The sequence below is a fragment of the Phodopus roborovskii genome, unplaced genomic scaffold, assembly GCF_943737965.1.
Source record: "Phodopus roborovskii unplaced genomic scaffold, PHOROB, whole genome shotgun sequence".
NCBI lineage: Eukaryota > Metazoa > Chordata > Mammalia > Rodentia > Cricetidae > Phodopus > Phodopus roborovskii.
This window is the reverse complement of record NW_026126482.1, coordinates 11,976,727-12,000,645: the sequence shown is the minus strand read 5'-3', so window position 1 is coordinate 12,000,645 and position 23,919 is coordinate 11,976,727. Positions and strand designations below refer to the sequence as shown.

General features: G+C 44.1%; 1 protein-coding gene across 2 annotated transcripts in view; it reads left to right on the top strand.

Moving 5' to 3' along the window:
- Positions 1–3,768: 3,768 nt before the first annotated feature.
- Spin1 (spindlin 1) overlaps positions 3,769–23,919 on the top strand; it is a 48,201-nt gene continuing 28,050 nt past the window's right edge. Inside the window, exons 1-2 of one of the 2 annotated variants that reach the window (XM_051194293.1) lie at positions 3,769–3,927; positions 23,258–23,464. In XM_051194293.1, coding sequence (XP_051050250.1) covers positions 23,413–23,464 — 52 coding nt within the window. In that variant the 5' untranslated portion in view covers positions 3,769–3,927; positions 23,258–23,412. Of the gene's footprint in view, positions 3,928–4,337; positions 4,455–23,257; positions 23,465–23,919 lie in introns of those variants that run through there. The other variant, XM_051194294.1, reaches the window with a different exon arrangement.

Sequence of the window (23,919 nt, the reverse complement as noted above, 5' to 3'; positions counted from 1 at the left end):
AAGCAGCTCAGTTGACAGAGATTGTCTAGCATTCATGATGTCCTGGGATGCATCCCCAGTAGTGAATACACTTGGTGCAGTATTGTATACCTGTGACCTCAACTCTCTGAGGGTGGAAGCGTTTGCAATATAAGTTCAAGGTCTGTTTTGGCTACATAAGGAGTTGGAGGCACAGCCTAGGACTGAGACTCTACGTCAGAAAAAGCAATCAAGCAAACAGCCTATGAGCAAGATAGAAGTTCTAGAACCAAGCATTGTTCTGAACCAAAGTTGGCTTAGCATGCCTGGCACTACCATATGTACAGGTTATACTTGTGGCAAGAGAAAAGGCAACACCATACAGAAAATAGCTTAGTGATTCTGAGTTCACATTTGCCTTATAGAGCTTGGTGTGCTCCCTATTTGGTCAGCAATCAGCTGGGGAGTGATTGACATTCACTTGCAAATAGGGCATACTCAAGTTAGGTTACACCTTGTCCATACATCAAGCTAGGGTGCAGTTGATTATTTTTGGAGGTTGCTTTAAGCCGAACTCTCTTTATCCCTAGTATATAGGTGTAGGCTAAGCCTAATTTAGCAACGGTGTACTGGCTATGGCTCTAAGAATGCTGTCTCTAGTACCTATGTAGGCTCAACAGAATGGTCTCTGTCCTTGGGAGGTCAGTGTCATATCACAATCCCCTAGTGAGAGGGGCCTGACCAGCAGAGCAGTGAACCTATGGTTGCTGGTGCCAGTCGCAGAGCTAGCAGGGACTTTACTGTAGGTCATCGTGTAACTGTGAGAAGCCTTGTCAGCCAGTGAAACAGCCCAGAACTGCTGCCAGCAGCCCGAGGAGTTCACTTAGCCTTACGAGGCCCTCAGGAATGTAAACCAGGATCCTTGATTTCACTGTAGAAAAGAATTTTAAGAAGAGCCAGTAGGAAGCAAAGTCAGAGTTTATTAGATTTTTAATATAACATTTTGCTTTGCTTTGTTCTTTTCGAGATAGGATTTCTCTGTGGTTTTGGAGCCTGCCCTGGAACTAGTTCTTGTAGACCAGGCTGGTCTCTAACTCAGAGATCTGCCTGCCTCTGCCTCCAGAGTGCTGGGACTAAAGGCGTGTGCCACCACCGCCCGGCTTAATATAACATTGTAAATTTTATTTTATTTGGGTACGTGTGAGTGGCACAGCGAAGGTGTGGTGGTCAGATGACAACCCTAGGAAGCTGTTTTTCTCTTTTCAACATATGGGTTCCAGATCAAACTCAGGCTGCCTCTACCTCCTGAGTGCTGGTATTAAAGGGGTATGCTGCCACCATCAGCAAGGAACAAAAGTCCAATTTGAATGTGGTGGTATATGCTTGTCATCCCAGCTCTTGGGAGGTGGAACAGGTAGTTCAAGATGGTCTTTGGCTGCATAAAAAAGTTCAGGCCAGCCTGGGCTATACCAGACCTTGTTTTGAACAAAAAAACAAAACAAAACAAAAAAAAAAAACAAAAAAACAAAAAAAAAAACAAAACAAAAAAAAAAAAAAACAAACAAACCTGTCCCCAGATCCAATTTAGGCATTCATAGCTCTAGGATGTGGCTTATATACTTTTGACAGTTTGCTGGAGACAATCAGTAGAGGTGAATTTAAACCAGGGGTTGGGAAGATAGGAGAGAAGGTAAGGCTTAGAGGGTTTGGTTGGCCAGTATTGAGGGGAGTGTCTGCTAGTGGCCATGGATGATGCCAAACACCCTACAGAGCACAGGACAATCATCCTTAAAAACTCAGTCATCCAGCCAGGCATTGGGGAGGCTTACCCAGAAATATCTTAAGTTAAAGGCCTGCCTAGTCTTACCTAACACATTCTAGGTCAGCTAGACAGTGAGACCCTGCTTCAGGCAAAACAACCCAAAACTCTATTCCTCCCAATCACCAGGTCCCAAATGTCAATATTGCTAGATAGATGTGATGTCTATTCTTGGGGTCAACTCGACTACATCTGGAACTAACTGAAACCAAAAAAAAAAAAAAAAAAAAAAAAAAAAAAAAAATGGCTGGGCACACCCGTGAGGGATGCTTGTTTAATTAAATAATTTGATCCAGATCTCTGAGGTGAGAAGATACAACTTTAGTCTGGGTCTTTTGAGGTAGGGAGACCCACCTTTAATCTGGGGCACACCTGCTGGCAGCCTATTTAAAGGGCATGAAGAAGGAAGCTTGCTGTCTTTGCCTGCTTGTTCTTGCTCTCACTAGCAAGCCCATTGCTTCACTGCAATAGATCCTACTTCTTTGGGATTCCAGTGTACGCTGAAGACCAGCTGAGACATGCAGCCTTGTGGACCGAACAGAACTACTGGACTGTTAGAGTAGCTGGATCACAGCCGGCAAGCTATTCTAATAAATCACACACACACACACACACACACACACACACACACACACATACACACACACAGTGTGTTGCTACTCTAGAGAACCCTAATACAGCAGAAACCCAGGCGGTTCACCAACGAAGCGGAAGTGTGGCAGACTATCATTCCAGCCTTCTTCCCATCACACCCTTTCTTGTTCCTGTCAGCTTCCACTATCAAATGTTAAACACCACCAACAAAAGCTAATCATTGCTCAGTGCTCAAGAGGATGGCTGTGTCTCTATTGAAATTAGCCCTCCCATTGGTCGGTTGACAATGTTGCTCCTGTCAAGAGAGTCACCTGAGACAGCAATTTAATTTGAGCAGACACATACATATCAATCTTATTTTTGGGGTTAAAAAAAAAAAAAGGTGCCCAAAGAGTATTGTGAACTAACAAACGTGCTGCAGGTTTGGAGTGCGCAAAGGCTTTCCAATAACGTCTTGTAATTCGACCTGACAACACTCTGGCAGGAGGCTTAATACAATGCGGCAGTGCTGTAGCACTCGAGGAACCAGGTCTGTGACCGCCTGGCTCCAGACACTGGGCTAGGGGAGGTTAGGAGACAGGAGCGTGCCAGGCTGGACGAGATCCAGACGAACCTCCAGGTACCGCACTCCCACCGCCTCGTCCCCAAACCAAACCATTCTGGATGTTTCCTGTCTCCCTCTTTCTGCACACAGCCACGCAGATCCTCAAAAGGAATCTTAACTGGTACCGAAGTCGCACGGATTCAAGTGCGATCGTGCGAAGTCTTGCAACCTCGGGAGGAGCTCAGGGTGACTTCTAGGGCAGTGGCTGTAGATAAGCCAGGCCAGGTGTTTGCAGCAGGTGCTCTCAGCAGGTGCTCGCAGGAGGCCCTGAGCTCTGCTGCCGAGCCGAGCTTCCCGGCCGCTGCGCAGTGCGGCGTGCAGGAAGGCGGTGTGTCTTCGAGGGAGCTTGGTGGAGACCATCCATATTTTTAAAGGGCTCGCTTCCTGCAGCCCAAAGCTGCAACTCTGCGGGGTCGAGAGCGCACCTGCGCTGTGCAGGTCACGTGACCCAGCCCTACACATCTCTGCAGCTAGTCAGGGCCCGAGACGGCGGATGTAACGTCCCAGGACAAAGAGGCAGGATAGTTCTTGAAACCCATCCTTCTGTGCAAGTGCAAGCGCCGGCGCCCCGCCCGCGGCTCGCCGTCCGCCTTCCTGACCCTGCTGCGCTCCTAAGCGGACCCGAGCCTGCGTACCGCCCGAGGATTCCCAGCGCGCACCTGGCGGCCGCGGGTGCGCGCCCCACCCTCCAGGTGAGCAGCGCCAGACCCCGCCCCCGCCCCAAGACTCCGCCTCCTCCCCGCGCCTGCGCAGTAGTCCGGCGGCGCCGGGCGCCGAGGCGGCGCGGCCGTCGCAGTTCGGCGGGCGCAGTGCGCGTGCGCCGTGGCGGCCGGGGGGCGGGCGGCGGCCGCGGCGAGGAGCGGGGGTGGGGAGGCGCCGTCTGGCTCGGGCTGGGCCGGCGGGGAGCACAGCGAGCCACGGCGGCCCCGTGGGCGGCCTCGGCGGCCGGCAGGTGAGACGCGCGTGGGGCCCGGGGCAGGACTGTGAGGGGAGAGCTGTGGGGGGGTGGGGGACTCGCGGCGCGCGGACCCAGGTGAGCGCAGCCCGCGGGCCCCGGGCGCATTGTCCGCGGGCGGCGCCCCTCAGCGCCCCCTGCCGGCCGGGCTCGGTGGGGCCGGGGCGCGGCGGGCTGGGGCCGGGGCGTGCGCGAGTTCCTTTGTTCGTCGCCCCCGCCCGGTCCCCGCCGCCCCCGCCAACATGGCGCTCGCGGGGTCCCTGCCCCAGCCCCGCGGCCGCTTCCCGCGCGCTTTGTTCCGCGCCGGGCGGGGGGCGGGGGCGGCGGCATTGCGTAACCGGGCGGGGGAGGGGCGTGGCGGGACCCCCGCGGCAGGTCACCCCGGTGACGCCCTGCCCGGGGGGCTTGGGGCGCGGGCCCGGGTGACCTTGGCTTAGCCTCCCGGAATGCGCCGGGATGGGAGTGCGGTGCGGGTACTGCGCAGCGCTGGGGGTCGCGGTCCCTGGTGGCTTCCTGCACGGATGGTGCGTTCTGGGCCTTTCCGGGAGGAGGGGGTGTCGGGTTGAGAAATGGCTTCAGTCATCCACGTCGTTGCATGCGCATCACAAAGTTTGTTTACGCAATTGTTTTTATTTCGATTTGGGTTTTTACCTTCTATGAATTGGGTTTCGGGTATTGTAAGGGTTTTTCTGTTTGAAGTCTTACTCCTGGTGTAAAGGTTTATTTATCGTGTGCATCCAAAAGCCATACAAGGTACGTTTAAGTGTGTGAAGGATTTCAGTGTGACTAGTGCGGAAGATGGGATCCGTACCGTAACTTTCCTTGGAATTTTCTGGAAGAAACTGCAGCCTGAAAGGATTGATGGAGAGTAATTACCTTCCCCATAGCTTTTGTTAGGCGCTGAATATGAAACCCGATCTTAGACGTTTTTACTTATACACCCTGAGCACACTTTTGCGGTGGTAAAATTTTGGAAAGATAGAGGAAGCTCATCTTTAGCCCTCCCTGCCACCCCTTCAGTATTAGTTATTGGGAAATTTTTTAAAAATTGGTGACTGATTGACAGGATGTTCGTTATCAGATTTAATAATCGTTTATATTGCCTGATGTTTATAAGAATTGTAGTGGTTCTTACAGTCAGTAAAATGGAGTTAGCTTAAAATCCCACTTAAAATGCCAGTGAAATGGGTCAAGCAAAAGGGATTTCAGTCTAAATTAATTTGATGAAGTCTCTTGTATTCTAGACTGGATTTGAACTCAATATCCTGTCTTAACCTGGCGTGCAAGCTGCACTGTCATGAGGAGGTCATCGTTTTATATTTAGGATCTTTGAAGTACATGTGTATAAGTTCTTTGTCTGTGTACTGCTTGAATGCCTGTTGTTCAAGGAGGCCAGGAGAGGGCTCTGATCTCCTGGGAGTGGAGTTAGACAGTTGTACCAACTGGGTGCTGGGAATCAAACCTGGGCCCTTTGGAAGAGCAGCCAATGAGTGCTCTTAACGGCTGAGCCCTGCTTAAGATTTTTTTTAAAATAGACTTTGCCTGATATCTGGAACTTGGATAGTTAATCCCACATGTAGTGTTCAAGGAAGGTGGGTTCTAAGACTTCCTGGGATAGCAAAGAGAAAAGCGTGAGGTTATTGCTCTGCAGTCTACATCTATTCCTTACACTTTACACATCTAGTCACCCCTGGATTACTTTCAATGCTGTCACCAGGCCTAGCAAAAACAGGCATGTAACCCCAAGGGCAGGTAGTAGGGGTTGGAAATTCAAGGCCAGTTTGGGTAATTTAATTAAGATCCTGTTTCAAAGAGTCAGAAGGAGGCTGGAGGTAATTCTCAGTGGTGGATTCCTCTGCACAAGCTAGACTCCAGGTTCAACCTCCCAGTACAACAAAGTGCCTCCCATCTAACTGTCTGGAGACAGTGCACATTGTTTTAGGGAATGATGGCATTTCTTTCATGTTGTTGGCCTGCCCCCTTCTGGGTTGGTAGAGAGGGGGCTGGCTGACTTTTTAGATAGTGCCTTTAATTACCAGCTCCAAGCCTACTACTGGACAGAGTGCCAGTAACACTTGGGGACACCTTGTGCTTGAGGTGCCTGCCGGTCTGCCTTTCTGTGGGATGAGGTGCTCTGTCCTCTTCTCCTTAATCACAGTTCACATTTTCATTTTGGCAACTCTGAAAAATACTGCCATAGTGGGCGTGGACCTTCCTTTTATTGAACACAAAAGGGCTGAAAACAAAAGACCAAGGGGATTGGTGAGTTTAAAGTTACTTCCTTTGCAAAGTGGAAAACCCAAGAAGTTAACAGAGAAATAGCGAGTCTGACATCAAATCACTTCAGGACAGGGCTTACCAAGCATTAAAATTGAGGGGACTTGGATTGTTATGTGCATTGAAAGGGCCTGTTCTGAAGGTCAGATAACAACTTAGTTTCAGTTTTGCTAATATCAGTAGGACTGACTCCATTTTGATTTGTAATCTGGTCTGTTGAAGCCTAGTTAGTGCAAGACTGAGCTTGAAGACCATGGCCTTGCTTTATTTTTGATTTGATTCTGCCCTTGTGCTGTATCTTAGGTAGTGGAGCCTTCCATTACTTGGGAATAGTGGTGTTGGGATTAATGTGGTTTGTGTGTACTTCTTTGCTTTGTGGGTGATTCAAAATTTCACCCTTACCATTTGATAAGAGGTTCAAAATTTCACCCTTACCATTTGATAAGAGTTAGTCTCCTAGGAAGAACTCTTTTCTTTTGTAGAGTCCCTAACACAGTTGCACCTTAACTAACTGCCTCATTAATTATTTGCAGCATTTTTCTAGTATGTTAGAAATACTTGGAGGGAGCTGGGCATGTCACATACCTGCAATCCCAGCCCTGAGGGATGGAAGAGACAGAAGGATTAAAGTTTCACAGGCAACACAAACCTGTTGGGGAGTATTTAGAGGTTGGAAATGAATGTCTGCATAGTAGAATCTCAGTTTGCTAAGGAACATTTAAATACAAATATTCCTTCTTTCTAATGAGAAGCTGCAAGATGCTGTTTTATCTAGCTGCTTTGTTTGGTTTGGAAGTCTGGTATTGTGAAAAGCATTGTTCTGGAGTGGTGTGGCTGGAAGCCAGGATCTTCTCCTCTGGGTTGAACTCACCTCCTCAGCCCTTGGCAGATACCTGGGGTGGAGACTTTACAGCCCTCAGTTTCTGAGCTGTAGATGGGGAGGAAGCCTATCCCAGTGTAGTTCCAAACCACAGCGGGGAAAGTAGTCAGTGCTGACCTCCCCCTTCCAGCGTTGCCACCTTTATTTGTGCCTTGTCTTTAAGGAAGTAAACAGCTTGCTTCAGAGTGTCTTAATATTGAGTCCAGAAGTCCTTATTCGGTGCCTAAGTTAATATAGTCCTAAGTCAGAAGCTGGAGAGATGGCATAGCTGTTAATAGTGCCTGCTGCTGTTTGCAGAGGACTCGTTTGGTACTTAGCACCCATGCGGCAGTTCAGAAAGGTTTGTAGTTCCAGGGACTCCAGTGCCGCCTCTGGCTTCCATGGGCACTGCTTGCACATGGTGTGAATATACATATATGCATGCATATGTACATACATACATGCAGAACAATATAAGATAGAAATAAATCTTTTAAAATAGTATTAAGTCCCTTCTATGAGTCCTTTAGAACTTAAGTACATGATAAGTGCATGTCTTTACAACTTAATAGTTTTTTTTAAATAATTTATATTTATTTTTGTGCATGCTGGTGTTTTGCCTACATGTATGTCTGTGAGAGTGTCAGATCCCCTGGATTGGAGTTACAGACAGTTGTGAACTGCCATGTGGGTGCTGAGAATTGAACCCAGGTCCTCTGGAAGAGCAGCCCATCCTCTTAATCTCTGAGCTACCTCTCCAGCCCCCAATCTGATAGTTTATTGGGAAGGTGCATGTATTGTGGAAAAATAAGGATTGGGGAAAACAGATAGGCTGAATAGATATTTATTCAGGGAGAAATAACTTACAGTAGAGACAGTTTTAGTCCCAAGGATGCCTCCAGATGCCCTCTGTCTCCGCCCAGGAAGTGAGAGAGGGGTTCCTGACCCCAGATCTAGTTCCCCCAGGTCATCTCTGCACCTGTCCCCACCACCAGTGGGCGTGGTCAGTGCACCAGGTGCCCACAGAGTATCTCACTGAAGTGCATGTGCTTAGTGTGGTGGGTTCACATGCTCACGAATATCTGAGAAGAGGAAGGCGTGCTGTGCCAGGACCAAGAATATTTAAGTAGGAAAGAAATAAAGTCCAAATAGTGGGTAGGGACAGAAAGAGTAGAGTTGACACTGGTAGGAGGAGTTAATAGTCTTCAATGAAAGAAATTTATCCATCTAGTCAGGCTTTGAATTCCAGCCAAAAGTTATAACAGGTTACCTTTTATTCTGAGGAGGCATAAGTAAGTACTTATCAGGAATAGGCTAAAGTTCATCACAGTTCATTCTTTGTTTTCCTGTCAGTTTAGCGGCTGCAGCTGTATCTTCTGATATTTTAACTACTGTCTGTAGTCAGCACACATCACCTGGCCACTTAGACCATGGCCTGGTGGGATTTCCTGTCCCACTGACACTAGCTCCGCAGCAGCCGCCAAATGTAGGTTTTAACTAGGTCTCTATCATTCTTTTTACCAATATAGACTTGGGAGTCAGATGTTGGGGTGAAAACCTGCTAGAGCAGAACTTCCTTTTTGCTGGAAACCCAATAAGAGAAGCGTCTCTCCACTCATCGCAAACCAAAAAGAGCCAATCTCTAAGCCTCTCCCTACTCCTTCATGTGTATCTCTCTGCCCATATATGTGGCTCCTCCATCCTCTATGTCTAATTCCTGTCAACTAGTTGCTGACTCTGCCACCTGACATTATTTTATTAACACAGTCTCTCAGAGTTTCCTAGTGTGATCAAATATTCCTGCAACAATTCTGACATATGGTAACTCCAGTGGACACTGAGATGTATCATCACCGGAAGTTTCATGTGGTGGATTTGTATGAGAATAAATTTGGGGCAGATTTTGAATACTGTGTTTCACATGAATGTGGTTGTTGTTTATTTGTAGTAGAATGTAGTTGGTATTATTTGAGAACTGGTCTCACTGTGCAGTCCTGCCTAACCTGGGACCTGCTATGTAGAGCAGGCAGGCCTTGAACGCACAGAGATCTGCCTGCCTCTGCCTTGTAAGTGTTGGAATTAAAGGGACAAGCCTCCACGAATTGCCAGATGTTTATTTATTAGGACCAGGACCAGGACTAGACTTGTTCTAGAGCAGTATGGAAGGTGGGTTGACCTCTTAGAAAAGTGGTGAAGCCAGCTGAGGTCAGGGCTCACTCATGTTCATGTCTCAGTAAAAAGAGATGCATTTGATGGGGGCCTTAGCCACATTTTGGCAGAGTAAGTGGAAAATCAAAGGTTATTTTTCTAAGTGCTGAGGATTGTATTTGGTGTTGGACTAGTAAGTATTTAAAAAATATTCCTTGAGCTTTTCTTTTCTTTTTGGAAGTCTGGATCTGTTATACCCCCAAGCTGGTCTCACTCACACTTTGGTTTTTCCAGATTTTCAAGGCCACACTTGGCATTTTGTCAGTGCCTACATCCTTAGAAAATCTATGCTTTGTGTTTTCATGTTGGTATTGTCAATCTTCTCTATACTGAAATTGCAGGACTTGGGTCCTGACACAGGTGATGGGGAAGGAATGTTCTTTTCCCATTTGTGATGGCTCCTGTGGATTGTCACCATGACAGAATCTATAGTCACCTGGGAGACAGGCTTCTGAGCTGCAAGATTATCTTAAGTCAGTTAATTGATGTGGGAGACCCACCCACTGTGGCTGGTGTGGGTCCCTCACAGATCATGGACTGCAGAAGTGGAGAAAGGGAACAGAAGATGCATCCATACTTTGTTTCTGGTTCTAGGTGCCATGTAAGCAACCAGCAACTTCCAGCTCCTGCTACCTCCATTTGCATCTATCTGGTCCCTTGAACTCTGTCCCAGAACAAAACTTTCTCCCTTGGGTTGCTTTTGTTGAGGGCATTTTATTACAGAACAGAAAAGAAACTGTGGTACTATGCCATAGTCTTGGGGGGTGGTTACTTGCTTATTTCTGGATTATTGTAGACTGGTGAATCAATCTGTTTGCCTGCGTTCCTTCCTTTTTTTGTATTCAGTTTTTTAATCACATAGTCACCTGTTTCGTCAGTTTGTCCTGACTTGACCATATTGGCCTTTACCTGACATGCCATGTTAATAATCTTAGCTCTGTTTTGAGTTTTGCTTCCTGACATATGAGATGACTTGGGTTCAAGTTGTCCTTTTCTGCCAAATACTTACCTTGTGGAGTGTTGTGTCATTAGAGCTACTGCTCTTGTCCCACCTTTGTTGTGCTGACTTGGGACATACATACATTTTTATGCTGTGTGGAATCCTTTAGTTCAATGTTAGTACTATGGGGTTTAACCTTGAAGTCTTCCTTTTTTTTCCTCTAATGTTGAAATGTGTAGTCTTAGCAACGTCAATGCAATTGCATTACCCTGCAACACAGACACAGACATTTGAAAATAAAATTAGTAAGTAGAGCAAACTGTAGGTTATGTTTGACTGATAATTCTTTATGTCTTTAACTTAACTACATAGGACATATTGTTGATATTCTGAACCATAAAGCTATTTTAAAATATTAGCTTGTTGATAAGGTGGTTCAGTAGTGTAAAAGTGCTACTTCAGGCAAACTTGATGACCTGAGGTTCATCCCTAGGTCTCACAGTACGTGGAAAACCAACCTACACACACACACACACACACACACACAGAGAGAGAGAGAGAGAGAGAACCTGCCTTAAAAAGAAAATTTCAGTTATGCTACCAGCTTGATAGTTTATTTACATTAAGTTCTTAAACTTTCGTAGCCTTTCAGGGTTAAGGTAATGGCTTTTTAAGAGAGGGTCTTGTGACCCTCTTGGCTCAGCTCTTGATGTTCTGGGATTAAAGCCTGGTCACTGTGTGCTACTTGCTTTAATTTCCTTTTTTTTTTTTTTTTTTTTTTTTTTTTTTTGAGAGGGTGGTCTGTGTCACATATCCCTTTGAACATTTGTGTTATTTGGGATTCAACAATTTTCAGAAGTCACAGTGTCATTTCCCTTGGCCCTTTAGCAGTCCTACCTGCCCCAGTAATACATGTTAATACATGTTTCTGTTCCTTTTTGGGTGTTTGGATTTTGAAACTAGAAGTACATGTATTTTAATTTCCTTTTTTCAATACTGTAGGTGGTTGCTTGATGGCGACGATTCAGGGCTTCAGAGCTTTATGGAGCCGTGAGTTGTCACCAAGTGGAAATGCTGTTTTTGTTTCCTTCCAGCCACAGATCCAGCACTTCACTTTCAACTCACTGCACATTTCTGTGCACTGTGACTAACTCGGGTAGTTTGGGATTCAGCAGCAAAGTTAGCATGAATGTTTTTCTGTTACAATTTCACCGTTTTTTGTTTTGTTTTCGAGACAGGGTTTTTCTGTTTAGCCCTGACTGCCCTGGAACTCAATTTGTAGACCAGGCTGGCCTTCAACTCAGAGATCTGCCTGCCTGTGCCTTGAGTTCTGGGATTAAAGTTGTGCTCCACCATTACCCAGCTACTGGAGATTATTTTTTAAGATTTATTTTTATTTACATTTCCACAGAAATGTGTGTGTGACAGTGTATTGTATGTGTATGATTTGTATGTGGTTCCTGGTGAGGCCAGAGAGGGCATCAGATCCCCTGAAGCTGAAGTTACAATCAATTGAGAGCTATCCTAGGTATTGGGACTGAACTTGGGCCCTCTCTCTGCAAGAGTGTGCTGACTTAGGTACTAGCCATCCCTCCAGTCCCAGAAGATTCTCGCTCTTACCTGGCAGTTTTACCATACACCCCCAAGCCTAGAACGTCTACTTTTTTGCTAAAGGAAGTGTCCTGTGACTTCTTTGGCATTTCCAGACTGAAAACATCACTGCATTTGTACTTTTAAGTAAGAAAGATTTGAGCATGAGCTCTTGGGCACTGCAGGAGTGGATGAGAGAGTCCCCTGTACCTATCTAGTGATGAATGTGTGGGTAGGTAGTGTGTGGCATGGGTAGGTGGGCAGGAGGGTAATGACTGTTGTGGGCAGCATAGGGCAGGATTTCATCATGCTGCTTTCAGTTGTACTGGTGGTTGAAGCCGTGGCGAGCCCAGGTGAATGCCTTTCCTGCTACCTTCTTCACTTAGGAGAAATTCAGGGATCTTGGTATTTTGAAATGCTTTTTCTTTAAGTTCTTTGTCTTCATTTGGGTACCCTGCTCAAGCCTTACTCTGTTGTGTATGAATTGCAATTTGCCTATTACAGCCACAGTTTTCTGCAGTTCTTGACCTCTCTGAAGTAAATACTCCTGGTTCATTTCAAAATTAGTTTTTGATTGATAAAATTTATCTCAAAAAAGTTGTGCTCCATGAAAGGAGAGGTTGTTTTAGTTTTGCCCGTAATCACTTTTCTGGTAGTTCGCTGTTGAGTGCAATAGCTGTGGTTAAATGAAAGGAAATGAGGGTTGTGAGTTTAAAGGTCATAGTCTGTTGTCCAGGTACTCACCATAAGATGACAGTTAAGTAAGCAGTTGAAGCTTTTATTATTTTCAGTATTGGAGACTGACTCTGCAGACCTCCAAGATGCCTGACACTGCCCCTGAGCCTGCCTCTGGTCTGGGATATTTCAGAAACATGGTGAGGAGCCATTCAGAAGAAGCAGCACCTTTTCCGAGGGTTTGAGTTGACAGTGTAGGGGACAGCAGAAAACTCTCTGGGAGACAGTGGTCTCTGTGTCTTATGTTGGAGTTGGAAGCCCACAGGCAGGAATTTGGGAAAGGAAGGCAGATGAGTGGGAAGTGGGAAGAGCAAGAGCGTGTTGGTAGCTCTGGCAAACACTGTTCATGCCATTTCCTGTTGTCTGTGACCTTGCGTGCGTGTGTATGTGTGTGTGTGGCCTGCAAAAGCAGAACTCTTTGCAACCCAGGAAGATGTTCCCATGTCTGAGGTGATAGTGCAGATGGAATGTTGATGGTATTGCACAGCTGTTCCTGAGATGTAGAGATGCATTCACCCCAGCTCAGAAGGCATCAACAGACCAAAGAAAGGGCCTTGGGGGACCAGAGTGTACTTTACAAGAGCTTGGGCCACTTCTGCAGCTCCACCACCAAGAATTGGCACTCTGGTCAGTTGTTTACCTCTTTCCTGGTTGTTGGGAGGGAAGGGCGTCTCCAGAGTCCTGTGACCAGCTCTCCAGGAGAGAATGTTATTGGCTAGGAGAAACTAAAAGTAGTTAAAAACAGCATCTAATGTGCAAGAGTAAAGCTCAGTGGTGGCAGGAGAAGGCCCAGAGCTGTGGTGGGAAAGGCACTGTCACTGCATTTCAAGTCATATTTTGGTGGATAGTACGGAGAGGGACCCCTCTGTCTGAAGATGGGACTTGGAACATAGTTTTAGGCCAGAGGAGGAAAACAGCAACTAAGTAAAAGCACCTCTCTTCCTGAACTTAATGAGCTGCCTGCACACCTTCAGCCCTGTCCTAACAGCTACTGTTACTTAGGGGAGAAAGGATGTTGCCCTTGCTCTGCCTTACTGAGCAGGATTGTTCCTTGTGTGTTGCAAAAAGGTCCCAGACAGGCTGGAAGCCAGCAGGTCACAGGGCTCCCCGTGTTCCAAGGTGGCCATACCCGCCCTGAAAGGCAGTTTTCTTTTCCTTAGTGGGAACTCTCTTTGTCGTTCTCTGCAAATATTGACTTTGGATTTTTCTTCTAAAAATTCTTAACTGTATCGATGATGAAATTAGTTAAATCTGAAATATTTTGAGCAGCTGCTATATGCAGAAATCAAACTCCAAATGAACAGACATCTTCAGACTCTGGTGTCTTTAGTGTATAGTTGTACATTCTTCCCCACTGGGAAGCCTCAGTGAGTATCAGTTTCATCTTCCTTTTTGGAGGATAATTGAAACAGGGTCTGGTGTAAGCCAGGCAAGCCTTGAACCTGTACTTTGTTGACAGGGATAATAACTTTAAACCCCTGGTCCTCCTGCCTGTGTTCTCAAGGTGATGCTCCCCTTTGAATATCAGTCTCTAAAACTAGTCTTAGGTTGAGTTTTTAAGTTCATTGTTCCCTTTTGATAACCGTTGATATTTTAAACATTTTATTTATGATTAGAGAGAGTGCAGGGGACTGAGTTGGGGCCTCTGTGTAGAGGTCATAGGGCAGCTTTTGTGAGTTAGCTCTCTGACCATGGGTTACAAGGATTCAGCTCACTCAGGCTTGCTTTCTCCTCAGCCATCTTGATGGCTTCTTTTATAGAACAATGATCTGCATGTAAATGCCACTGGTGTTTAATTAAAGGCATTCTGAGCAGAAATCTTACTCAGTATTTCCAGTATTCTCTTTCAGAATAGCCTTAACTTTAAAAATAGTCATCACTTAAACACCTAAACCCACTTGGAAGACTGTTAAATAAGGGTAAAGGGTAATTATGTTTCCTTTATTTTTGAATTAGTCTGACTGAAAGCTACAGGCCACTTATTTGTTTACACAGGTATTGTTTGGTGCTATGGGTTTTTTTTTTTTTTTTTTTTCCCTCGTCCCTTGAAATTGATTCAGCAAAAGATGAAAATACAATTTTAGGCCAGGCTTGGTGATGCTGGCCTGTAATGGCGGAACTATATATTCAAAGCCAACCTGTGCAACTCAGATACTTTTTCAAAATAACTAGTAAAAAGACATCTAGTGATACAGCTTAGTTGTTCAGTTTGTAATAACAATCCCCAAGAATTCGAATACTAGCTCTTTTCTTCTCTACAGCCTTTATTTAAAATATTAAGTCATGAAGTATGCTCACATAAACTAGAGCCTGTAAATTGTTGGTAGGATCTTAATTTGGTGCAGAATCTTTAGAGGATACCCTTACAGAGTTTGATGTGCATTATGTTGTTTTCCAGTGTTCTCGGTCCTGGGCATTTTGCACAGATCCAGATAAGTATTTTTAATGTTCTTTTTTTGTGGCCATGTTTGCAATAAGGAAGAATTTTTGACAGTTGTTCAGTGGTGGAGCTAAGGTAAAATAAAAGGTCAATATATCCATTATATTCCTGTCTCTGTTACAAACGAATTGGGACTGGAGTGTAGCTCAGAAGATAGTGTGCTGGGCTAGTATGTGGGAAGCTCTGGGTTTCACTCCCCAGCACTGAATACAGTGGGCCTGGTGGTGCACATCTATAATTCTCATGCTGGGGAGGGGAAGTGAGAAAGATTCGGAGTTCAAAGCCATCTTGGAATATAGCGGACCCTGCCCAAATTACTTAAGTGAGGTTGATAAGGAACTCAATGTATTGGGCAAGAAGCTTACCATTTATAGAGAAAAAGCAAGTTGCAGAACTGTCTTGTTCTTCATGCTAGATTCATGTGGTCATCTTGGTTTTTTGAGAGTCTTGCTATGTAGCCCATGGCTAGCCTGAAACTTTCCCTCCTCCTGCCTCAGCCTCACTAGTACTGGGGTTGCAGGCTTGAGGCACCACACTCTGCTTGAAGAATGTTTCTGATGTGTGTAGAATTCTGTGCTGATTATTATTCTGCAGGGTCAGAAGACACTGGAATTGTATCTCCAGTTTCTACTGTCCTGGGACTGTACTGTCAATTGATTCTTGATCCATGGATAGGGACTCTTAATTTAAGATTTTTATTTTAATTATATATATGCATTTATCTTTGTGTGAGTCCATGTGTGTACAGTTGCCCTCTGAGACCAGAACATGACTCAGATCCTCTGAAGCAGGAGTTACTAGTAGTTGTCACCCAACCTGGTAACTGAGTCTGCATTCCCTGTGAGAGAAGTGTGTGCCCCTAGCCGTGAATCTTCTCTGTAGCTCTCTTTTCACTACAGGCTTTTGTGGGCTTTGTCTCTGATTTCCAATAGTTATGATGTAATGTGTTTAGGATGTGTGTGCGCGTGTAGGTAAGGTCTCATATTAGTCTAGGTTGTCCTTAAAAATCTGATCCTGTCTCCACCCACTTACACCCAGTACTTGAATTTGAGGCATATGTCACTATACCCAGATAAATAAGCCTATAAATAAATTTTTTCTTGCTTGTATTTCTTTGTTCATAATGAATCTGTGGTTGTAAGAATATGAAGTGTCCCCAGAGGCTCACACATTTGAACATTGTGCCCAGCTGGCATTGTTTGGGGAGCTATGGAATCTTCAAGGATGCAGGACCTTGTAAGATAGGGAAGTGGGTTGGTTGCTAGAGGGCAGATCTGGGAAGTTATAACTGTTTCCTATTTTGTTTTGTTTCCCCCTCAAGAGACGAGAAAGCAACTCAGTAGTTAGTAGATACACTTCATTAGTTTTGAAGAGCTTCTGTTCCAGAAGTTTGATTTCTTCTCATACAGGGTCATATAACTAAACATGGTAGCAGCAAAAGGTTTCTGTGTTATGACCAGAACTACTTAGAGTGAAGCAATGAGTGTGAGGCATTGGCAGTACTCACTTACCTGTGCTGTGTGTTGAAGTGCTCACAGCCTTGGCTCTGAACACCGCTTTTGCTCTTGGGTTTGAATTGTGCTGCACAGATTAGAGACATTGCATGTTAGGAATTACAATGCTTTCACTGTATATACAAAAATTTCTGCTCTTGAAAGCAGAGGCACAATTTTCCTGTTGTCATTTCTTGCAAGTGTCAGATCAGTGTAGCTTTGGATTATATTGTGTTTATCGTTTGAGTTTTTAAATTGGTGTTTGAATGGTTTTATTTTTTAAAAAAAAATCATGAAGCAAATGTTGGTTTAGGGTTAGGACAGAACTTTAGAAATTTCTGAAATGCCCTATGCTTTGTACTGTGATGCTGCGTTCTCAGTGGTGATGAATATAGTTAGAAAACCTGGTCAATGGTGAAGATGCTCTTCATCCTGCAGTCTCAAGTATTTCAGCCAAGTTTTAATTCTTGGAGTAAAATGAAGTATGTTCTCATTAATACGCACATTTGTTCATTTTAGTGTATGTCAAAGAATAGATTATTCTATTTATTATTATTAATTTATTCTATCAGAGAATATATTGTTCTAAAGGAAATTTCTTTATGACTTATTAGTAAATGTGGTTTGTATACTTATATACATTAATACCCAGGGCCATGTGAAAATGTCTCCTGCAGAAGTTGAGGAAGCCTTGAAATAAACCTCAACCTCTGTGCTCCTTGCATCATTGTGGTTTGATAATTTGAAAAGGAGCGACAGAGAAAGTACAGCCATTTATGATTATAGCTTTATGTCAGAAAAATATTCAAAGGACCAGCCAAAGAAGTCTTCAGGGTGTGTCTATGAGAGCATCATCCTGTGGAGTCAGGTCAGGTGACTCCTGGCACAGCTATATATAACATCGTGCAGAGCTGTCAGTCAGCAAAGCTCATGTGAGCCTGTGTGTCCTGGCTCTTGATGGTTCATGTGTCATCTTGATTGGTTGAATACTTGGTATCTGCTTTCCCTAGATGCTTGGCTGCTGTCTAGGGTTCAAATCTCCAGCCTCTAATCCCTTGGTTGGGCTTTCTGATGTCCCCAGCCTCCCTTCCTGGTCATGATCATCTAGTTCTAGTTGATTAGCTGAGAACTTGCCTTGATTCTGAGACAGTCATGTGCTTGGACGTTTCAGGATGGAGGAGAAGGTACTTTTTGAGGAGCTACACAAAGGCTGACTATCTATGTGCATTGGTGTATAAGCCACTACTTTGCTTCTACAGGGTAGCTAGGGACCAGGCCCAGAGTTGCATTGTGGTCAGTGTCTGGGCATCTGCTGCTTCTGGAACAGAGCTGTCTGTCTGGAGCCAGCAGGTGGGTAGTTGTCATTGTCCTGGGTCTTAGGTGTTTTGAGGTCTACATTTGCAGAGAGGGTTGGTAAAATCTGTGGTTTCTTTTGAGAGTCAGGTGTACCATCTCATGTCTTCTTATGGAATTCCGTGTTGTAATCAGAAGGGAGAAGAAGAAAAAAAAAAAAAAAAAAAAAAAAAAAACCCAAGTACAGCACTTTCTCCTATCTGGGTTCCCCTTCCTTATGATTTTTGTTCATGCTTAAGAACTTCATTGTTAAAATTTGATTTGGTGTCTAGTTTTAGACCGATTTTTGTTTAAGTTGGTGTTTTGGGCTTTGAAGAACTTAAATTACCACTTAAGAATGTATGATAGCCTTTTTTTCCAGCAACTTGAACAATTTTATCCATTTTTATAGGTTTTTTCTTTTTTTCCTTTTTGTGTTGGGGATCAAACCCAGGGTTTTGCACATCACTGAGGTACTTTAACCCTTCTTTGGCTATTCATGTTAACTTTGAAGTCGATGTACAGAGCCTTTTATTTAGCCTGAGGGAGCATCTGGCAGAACATTTTCACTTGGAATTTCTAGTAAATGTTATTTAATTCCCAAGAAGGTTCTGAATTGCATTCTCAGAATTACAGAATCCAAAACCACTGACCCATTGACCCCTTTTGCTTTTGACTTTTCTATTCTCCAAAGTGATGGACTCTCATCTAAACTGGTGCGCCTGAACTTAGGTGACCTCTGAACTCCATCTCCAGAGTACATGTCTTTCTGGTGGGAGATTTCAAGTATGTTGGAAAATGGCGGTGACCAGGTAAATGTCTGTATGTGTTCCCTCCAGATTCTGTTTGGGCACATGTCATATGTGCACTTGGAGGTGAGAGGTCAGGTTTGGAGTTGGCTCTCTCCTTTCTTCTTTACGTTGGTTGTGGGGATGGAAATCACATTGTCAGGTTTGTGCAGCGCATGTCTTTACCCACTGAACCATTCTGCCAGTTCCATTTTTTAAAAATGCTGTTAGGGACAATGGAATGGAGATGTAGCTCGCTTAGTTAAGTGCACACACATAGCATGCATGACACCCTGGCTTGCTTCCTTCTTATTAGAAACCAGGTATGCTGTACATCTGTGATCTTATAGCATTGGAAGGGGAGGCAGGAGGGTCAAAAGTACAAAGGCATCCTGGGCTACATGATACCCTGTCTCAAAAAAAATCTGAGCTACATACTTTAAAACATAGCCCCCGTGTCATTGAAGCAGGTTCTAAACTTGGCTGGGTGCTCAACATTCCACCACTGAATTTCTTCTTTACACACTGTGCCATCTTGCTGGCCCCCTTAACTGAATTTCCCCATATTTAAAGTTTATTAGCATATGTTAATTATGCACAATGGGGCTTCATATGACATTTTTATATGTGTATTGGACTCTTTCTCTCTCTCTGCTTATCCCCTTCCTCTTCTCAACCAGTTCTCTTGCCACTTTTCATGTCTTTTTTACAACTCATTGGTTTACTTAGGGTTAGGTTACCTAAGGGAGTTGAAGGGTCATTTATAGGAACATGGGCAACTTACCAGTGGCTATGTCATTGAAGGTTGTTTTCTCCTAACGTTAACTGCCTGTAGATACTCAGATCCCTTAGGTCTCATGTCTTAAGCCTCATGAGCCCCTCTCCCTCTGTGACATAACTGGTTGTCTCAGTCTTGTGCAGGTCTGAGGCAAACAGCTGCTAAATTGGAAAGTTAAACACCCATGTCATGCCTAGAAGTGTTCTGTGACTCTTCCCTTCTAGCTTGTACATTCTTTCGGCTGCAGAGGGAGTGATGAAGATGTCCTTATTTAGGGTTAAGTGTTTGGTACTCTTTCAATCTGAGCACTTTGACAGTTACAGATCTCTGTGCTAATGTACTCCATTACAAAAAGCAACTTCTGACCAAAGCTAACACCAGCACTATTAGAAGGTCATTGGGTTATCATTGGACTTTTGCAAGTTTTGCAAAATAACAGCATGTGTTTTCCTACTAGTGTCTGTGCTGGCTTTGTTTTTAAGGTAGGGCCTTTGTATCCTTGACTGGCTTGGAACTCAGAACTGTCAAAGTGAAATTTTCTGCACAGAAAGAGTTGAAATTATTATCTGAGTGATCATGAAGATTTCATTTGCTTAAGTTTAGCTTTACCTTCCTTTAGCAAAGGTTTTGAAAGTTGCCTTAGATTGCAGACATCGTAGCACTACTGATGAAAAAACTCTTCCTTCTTGTCAGGTAGACCTTGTATTCAGATTTTTTTAGCCAGATGCCCCTTGTCATGTAAATGTTTTTGGTAATGTATATTCCTCCCACCATGCAAAGAAAAGGGTTTTCCCTCTGTCGCTCAGCATGGAGTGCTTCTGTGCTTTTTCTTCACACCTCCAAGTTCTCTGTGGATGACATTGACTCAGTGCTGACACTGTGTACATGGAGATTCGGTGTCAGATCCCCTAAACCACTCTTCATGCTAAGCTGTGTTCTGTAGGTTGTCATCTTTGTTTCTAACCCATAGGCTGGCTGTTTTACTAAGATTAATAGTTTGCTAGATTTCACTCCCTCAGATACCAATATGTACTCACCTACATGGAAATTCTCTGAGATGATTATTGAAATTTTGTTGGGCATTGGTGAATGACTCAGTCTCCAGCCCTTTTCCCTCTCTGGAGGTTTGGGTTAAAAGTTGAAAGTTTTAAGTCTCTTATCCTGGTAGTTGCTATCCTGGGAACCAGCCCCATTCCAAGGCTGCCCTAGGCCTTACAGCCTGCTCAAACTTGAGTTGATGTGATGATTTTGGTTGTTAGTACTCCTATATGCTTTCTCATTAGACCACCTGGTGTTAAGATTTTGCGTTAGCAATTATCAAATTTCTTATAAATAGTGTTGGTGATAGCAGCTGGCAGAAGTTTTTTCATGTCCCTTTTTCACACATGACTATTACTTACTGCTTGTTGATTTGGACCCAGATTGACCTAATACTTGAGGTCTTGGTGCCTCAGCCTCTTGAGGACTTAGATATGGATGGTGTTGGAAAATTGAAATACCGGTTTCTTAACCTCCAAGATTCAATACATGTTATTTGTTTTTTGGTGTGCTACCCCACCCACATCATCACTGTGTATGTAGTTCAGGCTTGCACCAGGACCTGCAATGTTGGGGTTACAGGAGTGCTCCACCATGCTTGCTTACTTCTTTATTTCTTTGTAGTAAAGCATTTATTCCAGCAGTGCTGCATTTAGTCTGTGTGACCTTGACAAGGTTATTGTACTCTGATGGCCTCTTCAGTTGGCAGAGTGATGCTGTAGTGGTGTGTGGTGTCTGCAGCATGTTGTGGAAGGCATGAGTTTGCAGAAAGCACATGCAGTAGTGTTTGGCATCTTGTGACCAGTCAGTACACTGTTTTCATAAGTCGCTTCAACATCTTATAGTGGACTTTGGGATCATTATTGAAGGGATAATCTTTTGTTTGGTCTCCCAGAAATAAAGGTCCAGTTTCCATTGTAAAGACTCTCCGTCCCTTCTCCCCTACCCTCCTCTTCTCTCTCTCTGTGTGTGTGTGCCTGTGTGTAGGGAGAGATAACAGGTAACCTGTAAGAACCTTTCCCTTGTCTGTGTTGTCAGGATTTTCTGTTTACCATTCCTCATCTTGTTTTTAAAATATATGTATTGTTTTGTACCCCATGCTGGAAACTAGAGGAGGCAGTCAGATCCCCTGCAACTGGAGTTACAGATGGCTGTGAGCTATAAGTGATGTGAATTTAATCCAGGAAGAGCAAGCGTTCTTAACCACTGAGCTATTGAGCCCCCTCATCTCTTTCAGTGTCTTGTAAGTCCACTTGTGACTGTTTGCTACAGCACTGTGGTAGGAAAGGGGACCAGTATAGTGTATGCTGTCCTAAAAAGGACTAGATTTGTTTACTTTTTCCTTCAGTTTTTATTTAGTAAACTATTTCTATATTAACTTAAAGATGATTGTTGTCTTTAGAAAACTTAAATGAATTAAATGAGTTCCAGTCAAAGAGCAATTCATTTTCAGAATATTCTTCTTCACCTGACACTTTTTGAAGCACTCTGGCCTCCATTCAGACAAGAACAGGGCTCAGTAGACACACTCAGTGTCTTGGGAAGCCAGCTGCATTTCTTGATGGTTTTAAACAAGAGTTGGAATGAAATTAGACTGTGTTCACTGATTGTAATTCAAGAATGTAGAAATGTTGCATTGTTATTAACAGTAAGCACAACTCAAAGGGGGATATGACATAATTCTTATGGCTGGCTTAGGAATGGAGATTAAGGCTATTCCGAACACCATGTTCCAAATCAATGTGGAAATGCTTTCATGGAATGTTATAGTTTGGGAACAAAATGAAGTCATAAATCAAGACATTTTGGTGTAAACATCAGGTAAGCAGGCTACAGCAAAGTGGAGTCTGTTAAAGGTTTCTGGTGCTGTGTGAAGACCTTGTATACATTCCAAGAAGGATTTTTATCTGATAGTCATAAGGATGTTAGGTCAAACACTTAGGTGGACAGTGCATGGCTTATAAAGAGAGAAAACATAGGCCAAGATTGGATCTGCAGCATTCCAACCTATTCTACAATCGTGAAGTTCTAGTCAGCAGTAGATGTGACTTTTTTCTAAGAACTTTACTGCATTTTGTTTTACTTCAAATCCCCTTGTAGAGATGGGGAAATGACTCTGGTGAAAAAACTCATTGCCATGTAAACCAGACACAGCTGAGTATCTCTAATCCCAGCAGTCCTGCAGAGAGAAGGGGGCAGGGGAATCCCTGGAAGTTGGTGGGTCAGGCACAGGTGAGGAATAACAGGGCAGGGTGAAGATGGACACCCAGGTTGTCTGGGGCCTCTGCACTCCTGTGCCGCATGCTCGTAAGCAGTGTGTATGCATATATTACGGGGGGGGGGGGGGCGCAAGACCCCATGTTGGCAACTCTCCAGTTTTTCTAAAAGGTTTGTTAAATTCAACTTGAAATAGCAACAGAAAGTGTTGCTAAGGTAGCTGAAACCTCCTAGTTCAAAGGACACACATACATTTCAGAACATTAGTAACCTGAATTTCATATAAGAAATGAGGCTCTTGAGTGCATTAATACAAATGCAGGTTTATTCATTTTTCATAGTTTTTGAAGGAGTTTTGTAAATAAAAGCAGAGAAGAGGGCTGGAGTCATAGGTAACTATTTATTTATTTATTTATTTAGATTTAGTTTTAGCGGATGTGGTGGCACACACCTATAATTTCCACCTTCTGAGGCAAAGACATGTGGGTTTTTGGATTTGAATCCAGCCAGGGCTTGCTATATAGTAAGACCCTGTCTCAAACAAGCACAACCTTTTAGCTGAGAATTTTGTTTACATTTTCTGTCATTTAGAAGCTCACTGGCATTTTGTTGTCTTCATGCTCATTTTACAGAGTGTTTGGGATTCCACATGTTTTTGTTGAACTTATAAAAGAGATACCTGGATGGTGGATTAACAAGAACACTGACCTGTGGGAAGCTTCATACCTGAAAATACTGGATTTTCACCCTAGTCCAGCAGCTCTGCTGCTCACATAAATACAGATGAATGAAGACCCCATTCGGGAAGACACCTGGCCAGCGGTCCAGAGCTGATGCAGGTAAGCATTGCAGTGTGATGTCTGTTTAGAACAGGACAGTGATTGCTCTTCCCTATTCCTGGTGCTCTGTGCCTTACCTTATGTCAAAGAAGGGCCTTGCTTTCTTGAAAAGGGAGCCACCTTGCCCAATACTGCTCTATGTATAACCCAGCAATTCATGGGTGAGTGGTAAACTTGGCAAGTAAGCTTCAAGTACCTGTTTAAGAATATAACATAATCAAGGCTTTAGTTTACTCCAAGAAGCTGAAATGTTAGAGTGTTGGACTTAGTGAGATTTAGGAGATTGAGTGGCTCTGAGACAGAAGGACTCTTACTCAGTTTGTAGAATGTTTATTTGAAGCAGCTTTAGTGGTGCACATCTGACCTGTATGTGTAGTTCCAGCACTCTGCAGTGGAGTCAGGAAAACCAGGGATTCAAGGCCACCCTACATCACATAGCAAATTCCAGGCCAGTC